The 11,428-nt window shown below is 45.5% G+C and overlaps 1 protein-coding gene across 1 annotated transcript in view; it reads right to left on the reverse strand.

Annotated features, from left to right (window-relative positions):
• RHOJ (ras homolog family member J) overlaps positions 1-9,937 on the reverse strand; it is a 127,379-nt gene extending 117,442 nt beyond the window's left edge. The window contains exon 1 of the mRNA XM_068254272.1: positions 9,266-9,937. Within this exon, the coding sequence (XP_068110373.1) occupies positions 9,266-9,443 (178 nt within the window). The 5' untranslated portion in view covers positions 9,444-9,937. The remainder of the gene's footprint in view (positions 1-9,265) is intronic.
• Positions 9,938-11,428: the final 1,491 nt, after the last annotated feature.

The raw sequence follows: 11,428 nt of genomic DNA on the forward strand, positions 1-11,428 counted from the left end.
TTAAAGACGTGAACGCAATCGCTACGCAAAGCGATTTTTTTTTGAGCGTTTTGCGGGTCATGTTTTTGAGGTGGTTTTTCAAAACACCTCCATTGACTTTCATTAAAATCGTGGTAAAATTGCGGCAAATTTGCTGTGATTTTACCACGTTTTAAAAAAACCAAAACGCTATTTGGTGTGACAGGGCCCTAGTTTGCATGACTTTTATAATGATCCTCTGCCCCTGCTAGTTTCTGACATCACAGGATTTACTTGGCCAGAACTTTGCTTGGGTTAAAGGGACACCGAGCTGTCAATAAAAATAAAATTTAGACTTACTTGGGGCTTCTTCCAGCCCCCCGTAGTCCACGAGGTCCCCCGGCCTCCTCGTGGTCCCTTTCGTGGTCCTGGAATCAGGCGACGTTGACTGAAGTCACCCTTTGCTTGTGCATGCTGCGCGTCATTACATTGGCTGGCGTAAGTGTCCTGCGCATGTGCAGTTTAGTCTTAGGGCTCGTTTCCACTATTGCGGTGCGGAATCGCCTGGATTCCACCGCTGATGAAATCGCATGCAGATGCGATTCCGCATGCGTTTTTTGCCGCGAATTCGCATGCGAATTCGCATAGGTGAGGGTATATGCGATTTTAACCATGTCACTGCCTGTGTGAATTTACATTGGTACCTATGCGAATTCGCATGCGAATTCGCGGCAAAAAACGCATGGGGAAAACGCATGCGATTTCCCTATTAAATACATTGTGTGCGATTCGCCTGCATTCCACATGCAGGCGAATTCTGCAGGGTGTTCCGTGCAGATTTTCTCTGCACAATAAAACGCTCCCGCAGACGCATAAGTGGAAACAGGCCCATTCACTTATATTGTCTATGCGAATCCGCATACGCAAGACGCATGCGGATTCGCGATAGTGGAAACGGGGCCTTAGAGAATCAGGCATGTGCAGGACTCTTACGCCAGCCAGCGTGATGACACACACCGGGGGCGCGCACTGGGATTACCGGAATCGGAACCAGGACCACAGAAGGGACCATGAGATGGCCGGGGGACGGTTTGGTTTTTTTAAAACGTGGTAAAATCACAGCAAATTTGCTGCAATTTTACCACGATTTTAATGAAAGTCAATGGAGGTGTTTTGAAAAACCACCTCAAAAACGTGACCCGCAAAACGCTAAAAAAAAATCGCTTTGTGTAGCGATTGCGTTCACGTTTTTAAGAATAAATACATAGTATTTATTATTTTCCGGGTCAAAGAGTTTATTTCCTGACTTGCGTCAGGGAGTGAATTAAAAAACGCTCGGGAAAACCGCGTAGAAATGCGATTTGCACAAAAATGAATCGCCCACCCAAGCGCTGGGAGGAGAAAAAAAACTCCTCCAAAAACGGGCACACGAGTGGAACGCAATGTGAATGAGGCCTAAAGGAAATCTAAATCAAACTGAAAGAAAGACCCAGCTAAGTACAAATTTCATTTTTATTGACAGCTCAGGGTCCCTTTAAGCAGTAGGGGTGGTCAATGAAATACAAATAAGTCTGAATGCAGGATTATGCAAATTTTGTAAGTAAATATGTGCACCTTAAAAACTGACCAGTCAAATACCAATGAAGTAGAATTCAACCAGTCAATTTTCAAGATGCCTACAGAATTTGCATAACCCTGCAACAACTCAGAGGTTTTTTGTATCTCATTGAGCTGCCCTATAGTTTGTAGCTACGGATGGCCAATGAGATGTAAATAATTCTGAGTTATGTCTTTTTTTAATGAAAGTGTATGCAGCTTGAAAATGGACCAATCAAATTCCACCTTGGAGGGATTCAATTGGTCAATTTTTCAAGCTGTATAAATTTGCATACACATTTATATAATCCTGCATGAACTCAGAATTACAGTATTTGCATCTAACATTGACCACCCCGATTTATGATCTAACAGCTGATTAATTAATGAGCTATTAGGTATCAGTCATTAACCCTAATCTGATTAGGCCCAAGCAAATGCATCTCATTGATTGAGTCCTGCACATGCGTGATTCTCTCAGGGCTCTTTCACATTAGGGCAGATTTTCTGCGTTTTAACGCAAAGGATAAAGTTTGCGTTACCCAAGGTGAAATGAAAGTCCATAGACTTTCATTTTAGCTTTCATATATACTGCAGCCTTTTTGTGCGTTGCGTTCCACTGCACCCAGGCGCTAGCTTTATGCGTTACAATGTTAGTCAATGTAAAACGCACACTATGCGCGTTTTTAATCCGTTAACGCAGGCAATCAGTCCCAGAATGCAACAGAGGAACAATGTAGAAAGTTGACAACTAAAAGAAAAAAAAATTACCTGCGTTTTTCTATGTGCAGTAACGCATTGAAAACGGATTAAAAACGCACACTCACTGCAGTGCAACGCATATCAAAACGCAGTAAAAGGCATACAACAAAACGTATGCTTTGAGCGTTCTCCAACGCAAGCTCTGATGTGAAAGAGCCCTAAAGGCTCATACACACATCAGACTATAGTCTTTGGAAAATGAAAGATCACAGACCAATCTTACCACCCTTCCATGTAGTATGAGAGCCATACTCTACACAGGGCTCTATTCATAAAACTTCTGAGTCGGCAAAAATCCTGGAGGTAAAATACCGCAGCGGTATTTTACACTTCTGGGTGGTCATTCATAGAAATCTTGCCAGCTGCGATAGCAGAGCGGAGATCTCCCGCTGAAAGCTGGCGGTAAGCTGTCGGAAGGCATGCGGAAACACTTCAGCCGGCAGAGTCCCTCCGTGCACTGCTCTCTCTGGGAGGTCTGTCCCATTCACTTGTATGTAATCCGCAAAATCAGAGGAAGCGGTATTTCCCGTCTACATACCGCTTCCTCTAAACTTTATGAATGGCCATTTTGTTACTTTTTTCTAGATAAATCTAGAAAAACACTGGAGAAGGCGGAAATTTCTCGCTCTGCTGGGGGATCGTAGATTTTCATGCGGGAACAGCTTTTTTGAATGCCCACTTTGCTAAATGGACGGGAAAATCCGCTGTTTTGAGCGGAAAACTTGCGGTAAGGTTTTATGAATAGAGCCCACAGTCTTTTCTATGGAGCTGCACTCCCCATCAGAAAAAAATCTTTGCAAGATGCTGCACACACAGATGCTGTACAGACACAAAAGATCAGTATCTGCAAAAGATCTGTTCCTGTAAAAAATCCAATCCTGCAAATTGCAAGGTACTTATCCGTTAGCCGGGCGCATCCGGCAGGTGGCGACAAAACTCCACCAGAGTTACATCTTTCCCTACTATCCATGTCGGCCTGGAGGGGGAATAGTAATTAGCGCCACCTGCCGGATGCGCCCGGCTAAGGCCACATACAGACATCAGACCATAGTCTTTGGAAAATGAAAGATCACAGACCAATCTTACCACCCTTCATGTAGTATGAGAGCCATACCTACACAGTCTTTTCTATGGAGCTGAACTCCACATCAGGAAAAAATCTTGGCAAGATGCTGCACACACAGATGCTGTACAGACACAAAAGATCAGTATCTGCAAAAGATCTGTTCCTACCAAAAATCCATTCCTGCAAATTGCAATGATAGTCTATGAGATCTGCAGATCATCATACACACACGATTTAACTGACATTCATCTGCAGATCAGATCCACCAGGATGGATTTTCAGATCTGCAGATGAATGTCAGTTAAATCATGTGTGTATGATGATCTGCAGATCTCATAGACTATCATTGCAATTTGCAGGAATGGATTTTTGGCAGGAACAGATCTTTTGCAGATACTGATCTTTTGTGTCTGTACAGCATCTGTGTGTGCAGCATCTTGCCAAGATTTTTTCCTGATGTGGAGTTCAGCTCCATAGAAAAGACTGTGTAGAGTATGGCTCTTATACTACAGGAAGGGTGGTAAGATTGGTCTGTGATCTTTCATTTTCCAAAGACTATGGTCTGATGTCTGTATGTGGCCTTACGGATAAGTACCAATTGCAATGATAGTCTATGAGATCTGCAGATCATCATACACACATGATTTAACTGACATTCATCTGCAGATCAAGCAATCATCTGCAGATCTGAAAATACATCCTGGTGGATCTGATCTGCAGATGAATGTCAGTTAAATCATGTGTGTATGATGATCTGCAGATCTCATAGACTATCATTGCAATTTGCAGGATTGGATTTTTGGCAGGAACAGATCTTTTGCAGATACTGATCTTTTGTGTCTGTACAGCATCTGTGTGTGCAGCATCTTGCAAAGATTTTTTTCTGATGTGGAGTTCAGCTCCATAGAAAAGACTGTGTAGAGTATGGCTCTCATACTACATGAAGGGTGGTAAGATTGGTCTGTGATCTTTCAGTTTCAAAAGACTATGGTCTGATGTGTGTATGTGGCCTAAGACTGAACCAGGGCCGGCGCTACCATTAAGGCAAAGGAGGCAGCTGCCCCAGAGCTTGTAGGGGCCCCCAGTGGCTACAAGAGGAAGAACTTTTTTTTTTAAATCGGCCTTATAGTTTTTGAGAAAATTGATTTTAAAGTTTCAAAGGAAAAAAAAAAATACACATTTAAAAACCTGCAGACTTTAATGGTTAATAGCAAATCCACCTTAAATGCTAGAAACCCTAAATTTGCAGGATAAATTAAGGAGATCATTAGGAATAAGAGGAAAAAACAATTTTTCAAAAAGACCTTATAGTTTTTGAGAAAATCGATTTTAAAGTTTCGAAGGAAAAAAGTATACTTTTAAATGCGGTAAATGTCACTTTTAGTAGCAAACCTAACGGTAGTGTAATTTTGCATGCATCAAACAAAAGCGCAATAAATTTCCTGACGGGGTTTCCAGGGGGTCTATACGCAGCCACAGCGCTTTGGCCAGGGATCGCTATACAGCCGCAATATGGCTGTATGAAGATCCCTGGCATTTTTTCCTATTTTCCCAAATTTTTTTTTTTATGTTTAGAGTGTGGGATTTAAAAAAAAAAAAAAAAAAAATTATGTGGGGTCCCTCCTGAAACTTTTTAACCCCTTGTCCCCCATGCAGGCTGGGATAGCAAGAATGAGGAGCTCCGACCGATTGGGACTTCACACCCTGACTATACCAGCTGCAAAAAAGGTCCCCTAATGCCGATTTTTGTTCCGGCGTATATGTTGGCGGAGCCCCCCAGGTTTATTTTGCCCTGGGGCCCCATTGTTGCTTAAACCGGCCCTGGACTGAACTGCACATGCGCAGGACTCTTATGCCAGCCAATGTAATGACGCGCAGCATGCACAAGCAAAGGGTGACTTCCGGTCAATGAGATGCAAATAATTTTAAGTTGATGCTGGATTATGCAACTTTTGTATGCAAAGTTATGCAGCTTGAAAATACAACACTTGCTACTGCATCAACTCAAAATTATTTGCATCTCACTGATCAGCCCTACATGCAAAGTTCTGGTGCAGCCCAGGTCAGTAAGGCCTCTTTTCCATGGACTTTTGATAGGCAGTGAAATGCCTCTCAAATTCTCACAACTGCTCACTGCTGCCTGGTAACTGCTTGCTGGGCACACAGCCCAGCAGTCCATGGAAAGGAGGCCTTAGGCCCAGGAGTGTGTCACACTATTCGGCCAATTCGATTGCTTCAGGTTGTAGATGTTGCTGTGATTGGAGAACTGTTCCCTATGGACCTTCTCGCTGGCTTGTCTCAACCAAACTAGTTTCTCAACTGCCTAGTCAGAATCCAGATAACAAGTTTGCGGAGCAAGTGTTCATACTAAAGTCTGATTGCATATGCGTTCCTGGTATATGAGGCAGATACCACTACTAAGATGGAAGATGAGCCTGATAGTCAACCTGCATTTTTAAAATAGCTCAGGTAGGACAACATTCAAAAGCCTGTGAATATTAGTAAATTACTTTTTTTCACATCCTAAAACTTTGACTCATAAATGAACGTTCAAGTGTCCTCTGTGTTACTACCTGACGCAAGTCGAGTACATTTGAAAGCGACGCCGGTAGATTTGGGCGCAGGACAAAGCGGTATAAGGCTGATCCTGCTTCTGCACAAGTCCGGGCCATTTTAATTACTATTCCCCCTCCAGGCCGCCATGGATAGTGGGGGAATGAAATAATTCGGCTTCCAGCGATTGCTGGAGGCCGAATTATTCTGTTTTTTAAGCAACTTCGGCTCCGTCTTCTGACGGAGCCGACGTTACTCACTGAGCGCCGCTATAGACTGATTCCCATTACAGTCTATGGCTGCGCCCAAATCTAGCCGCACTGCTCTGCACAAGTTTGTGCCTTGACTCCCTTTAAAAAGACCAGGATCAGATCAATGCACCGCTGGCTTCGCTTTCTCTGTCTGTTATCTGCCATGTCTGTCACAAGTCCTACAAGCTCACAAAAGGCAGAAAATATACAGTCATATAAGAGAGGAAAAGGTACACTCCCATACAGAAGGTTTCTGAACTCTGATGAGATCGTGAAATACTATGAGGCACATTTAGAGGCACCCAAAGAGAATTAGTATTCTTCTTTTTAGGGCTCGTTTCCACTAGTGCGGCTTGCGTCTCGTAGACGCACGCCGGCACTGAGCGGGTGGGCGGGATCGCAGGCGGATCCCATGAGCCGTGCCATGCACGGCTATGGGATTCGCAGCCACCGCCGCGAATTCTGCAGGGGGTTCCGGCCGAATCGCTCCCGCAAGCGATTCGGCCGCGGCGCCGGTATCTCCTATGGCAGAGTTTCCCCGTGCGATTCATGTGCGGGGAAACTCTGCGGAATCGCGGCGGAAACCGCGACAGTGGAAACGGGCCCTAACACTTATGTATGGAAACAGAGGTAGGAGAGAGGTAGAAGAATCACAGAAACTATCCATAAACTTAAGGACAAGGCAGAATCGTATATGCATTTTCCACTATATGCTATGGGGAAAACTCATGCAATGCTGCTTAATGTGTTCTTTCTTAATGGGAAGGTCCTCCGAGCTTAAAAAAAACCCAAGATTTACTTACATAAGGCCTCCAGCAGCCGACACGTCTCTCACCGCAGCTCTACTCCCAGCCAGTGGCCCGGGGTTCCCGCCATTGCAGATGTTTTCTGCGCCTGCACACAGCTGCACCGCTTACACTCACGTGATCTGGAGCGTTCTGCGCAAGTGCAGTACCTCTGCGCCTGCGCAGACCGCTCCAGGCTTAGTCAGAGGAGTCATGAACGATGGACTAGCGCAAGTGCAGAAGATGCTGGTCAGCATCTGCAACAGAGGGAACTCCGGGACACTGGAGCTGCAGCGAGGGACACATCGGCTGCCAGGTGCTGGAGGAAGCCCCAGGTAAAGTAGATCTTGTTTTTTTCTTTTCAGCTTGGATCCTCCATTGAAAAATCAATTCCCCGTTCACAGTGCACATGTTGCGTTGGTGTCTAACACTGCTGCATGCTGTGCGTTAATACACATTATTAGCTGAGTTAGACTGTTTGCACATGCTCAGTAATTACTTGGAAGCATACCTTTCATTGCCTGTATGTTCTACTGTATGCGACGATAACGGGGCATTAAGTTGCGCTGCAACTTTTTGGGGGCGTTGCATTGTAATTTGCGCTATGACTTTAACGTCTCATCAAAATGCAACATCCTACTGTGAAAGAGGCCTCAAGGGTCCTTTCACACTATGGCCATTGCATTGCGTGGCAACAGACAATATAGTCGCATCCCAACACAAGGCAATTATATTTCTGTGGTACAGAAGGGACCTTTCTAGGACCTATTGAGCTCTGCGTTTTCATCAGGCAACTAAAGCATTGTTTGAAAATGAACAACCGCTTTCCACTCTAATAAATGGAAGTGTTTTTTAAATGACCCTGATAGCTTTTCGAGTCATTAGTGAAAACTGCATTACATCCCGTTGTCTCATCTTGGAGGCTACATGTAGCGTCCAGCGTCAACTATGTTCTCCATTTCCATGTCCCCCTAGAGGCTCAAAACGTGACGCAGAAAAGTGTTTTAAATCGGCTAAACCAGGCCTCCACCAGCCGTCCTTCAGAAGCCTGTGGGAACCAGCCCTAGGCAATTTAGGTGTCCGATAGCGCCAGAAGTTTGAACGCCACCACGTGTGCCTATTGAAATATCAGCATTGAGAGATAATTTTGGTGCCTGATAAATAGCGGGTGCTGGTTCAGTGCTTACTATTTATTGGGCACTGCGGGCACCCAAATTACACCTCAATGCTGATATTAGGGTTAGGCGTTAGGTAGGAAGTTGGTGTGTGTGTGGGGGGGGGGGGGGGGGCGCGGGGGGCATAGGGTTAGGCCAGTGGCGTACCTACCGTAAGGCTGCAGGTGCTCACAGACAGCACCGAGTGAAGCCTAGTTAGGGGTGCCGCTGTGGTGCTCAGTCACTGTGTTTTTCCACCTGGGACCTTTTTTTCATAGTTTGAGCAACATTCGGGAAAATAGAAGCAGGCAGTGCACGGGACAGTACTACTTCCTGCAGTAGATGTAGCCCCCCCCCTTTCCTGTCCCATGGGTAATGGGTCTCCTTGCTCTCTACACACAGCCTGCAGTGAGTGAATGTGCAGAGCAGCAGGGTGAGTAGAGAGAATGATTGCTGTGCTGCAGCTGGGACATTAGCAGGGAGAGGTGGCAGGATGTGTTTAGTGCTTCAGAAGTTGCCTGTCATTAGTAACCATGTGCACTGGCTGCTGGAATACCAGAGTGCCCTAGATTATTGATTATTTATCCTGATCAGAGTAATTAATCAATAATGCAGGGCAGTCTGCTTTTGCCGAAGCCAGTGGCACTGAAATCTTCTGCAGCATTGCATAGAGTACAGAGTTTAATAACGGTTAGCTCCTGATTACTCCCCCCAAACCCGAAAATTTGCAGCACACACTAGGCGCCCCAACCTGTCAACCCGCCCATGAAAAAAAATTGGTTTTTTGGGGGGGCGTCTGTAACTAATCAGCACCAGGTGTCAAATTCCCTAGGTACGCCACTGGGTTAGGCATCGGGGGGGGGGGGGGGGGGGGGGGTTCTGTGTGAGAGTAGGCTTAGGTTTAGCCACAGTAAAATATCAGTATTAAATACCAATATTTTACTATCGAGATTACTGGGCACCCAAATCTCCATGTGCCTTTTTTTCGATAGACGCAGTCAGATGCCCTGACCATGCGTGCTTGTTCCATGCGTGAATCTGCAGATGTAAATTAGGCAAATAGCATTGTTTCAAACACAATAAAGTTGGCATGCCGGCCGCAAGCCTCTCAGATCAGTTTACCATGGTAGAGCTTCTTACCTGCATAGTGGTCAAACACGGTGGGCACGTACTGCTCAGGGAAGGCATCGTTGGCGTAACTCATCACCAGACAAGTTTTCCCAACGGCACCGTCTCCAACCACCACACACTTCAGCATCCTCTTCATGCTGTTCGTGCTGCCAGACCCCGCGCTGTCAATTCCGTCTCTCCTATCCATCTCCACGTCCGTTCTCCACAAACGCCTCTCCGAGCCCGCGAAAAGGAGAAACAAACTAACTCAGAGCTCCAAGTTTCTGTTCCTAATGCCCCCAGAGAGACTGGAGATCAGGAAATCATTATAGACCACACGTTTCTGTTGCAAGATCTTCCCAATGATCATAGTTTGCTGGTCTGCACTGCAGTTCCTCTGCAGAGGTTTGGACCCCTCATCTCTACAGTTCACAGACTTTTCCTGCTTCTGACACACACACACAGAAAACACACTCAGCTCAGTGTTTGTGCATCACAGCAGGGGAATTAAAGGCTTGGACGTCACTTGTCCCCCCGCAGAAGGCTGACCACAGAAATCAGAGCTTGCTGTTAATCCACTCCCAGCCTCCACTTGTCTCCAGCATCTACTATCGAGGGCAGAGCACAAGCCTTTTTTAGAGGAGTTTCTTTTTTTTTTTAATCTTTCTTTCTTGGGCTTGCTCAGTGTCAGGAAATCATGAGTTTCCTGCTGAATTCCATATTAGGATCAGTGGGCTGGTGAACTGTAGGAAACAATGGGAGCTCTGTGTGTGTTTGCACTGTACAGGAACTCTGCCAGGACTTGGAGTTAGAAAAACACTAGCAGTCCCACTGCAGGCTTTGGAGGTAGACTTCCTCCTTCTTATCCTGGCTGGAGAGAGACCGATGATGTCACTGCAGTTCAGCTAGCAGCGTGTTCGAAGGCGCAGCCACATCCATCTTCTGTTTTCAGAGTGAAGACATCAACCATTGTCATAAAACTTAAAGAGGAACTGTAGTGAAAATAACATATAATGAATATTTGTTTTTTTTATTATTATTTAGGGTCTGTACACGCTGAAAATCACAATTGCAAATGCAGTGCGATTGCATTATGTAATCAAATTTCTACTTGAGATTTTTGTGCGCTTGCAATTTTGCTGAGGCTATCTTTTCCTGGTTTCCTGATTGTTTACCTAAAAAACGCAATGAAAAGCGCATGCATTACATTTTGTCATGCTTTTTTTTTTTTTTCAAACGCAGCGCTTAACCACTTGCAGACCGCCGATTAGCCGGTGGCAGAGTGGCTCTCTAGTTCCTCCACAATGCCATATGGTGTCATCTCGCAAGGAACGAGATTTGACGGGAGCTTGAACGAGCGTGAGCACCCGTCACTAGTCTGTAAACAGCCGGCTCCAGGGATAAAAAAATGCTTAATTTTCGCTCTATTTTCTTTTTCTGTAGTTAAAAAACCTGATAATTTCAGCAGCAATTATACACCACCAAAAGAAAGCTTTATTAGTGGAAAGAAAAGGGGGTAAAAATCATTTGGGCGCTAAGTTGTATGACCGAGCAATAAACCATTAAAGTTGTGAAGTGCCGAATTGAAGAAAATAGCCTGGTCACTAGGGTGGTATAAACCTCTGGTCCTCAAGAGGTTAAAAAGGGCAGCAGTCACTGCGATTGTGTTTTTCTAAAAACGCATCACACCAGTGTGTACTGTTCATTACGATTTTCCTGATTTTTCAAATGACCTTGCGATTTAAAAAAACACATACTTTTAGAAAACGCAGCGCAAACGCAGCAGTATGTACAGGCCCTCAGTGTTTGCCCATTGTTAAATCTTAAATTGTGAACAGAAGTCCATACTTGGTGTGCAGGGTGGCGCTACAGATGCATTCTACTGCCCAGCAGCAGATGTCACATGGAGCCGGGCAGCCAATGAGGGAAAAGTGAAACTCACTCCTCCCTCACTGGATGCCCAACCTCATGTGATGTGTACCGCTGGGCAGCGGAATGCATCTGTAGCTTCATCCCCTGCACACCTCCATTTTGTGCACGCCTCTGCCCCCTATTCGCTGGGCAAGGACTTCACCTGCCAGGCTGGCCCAGCATCATCACCACCAGCCAGCCAGTCAGGCCAATATCACCACCAACCAGGCCAGCATCACCACGAGCCAGCCCATCATCATCACCACCAGCCAGGCCATCCAG

Source organism: Hyperolius riggenbachi, chromosome 9, assembly GCF_040937935.1.
Source record: "Hyperolius riggenbachi isolate aHypRig1 chromosome 9, aHypRig1.pri, whole genome shotgun sequence".
Taxonomy (NCBI): domain Eukaryota; kingdom Metazoa; phylum Chordata; class Amphibia; order Anura; family Hyperoliidae; genus Hyperolius; species Hyperolius riggenbachi.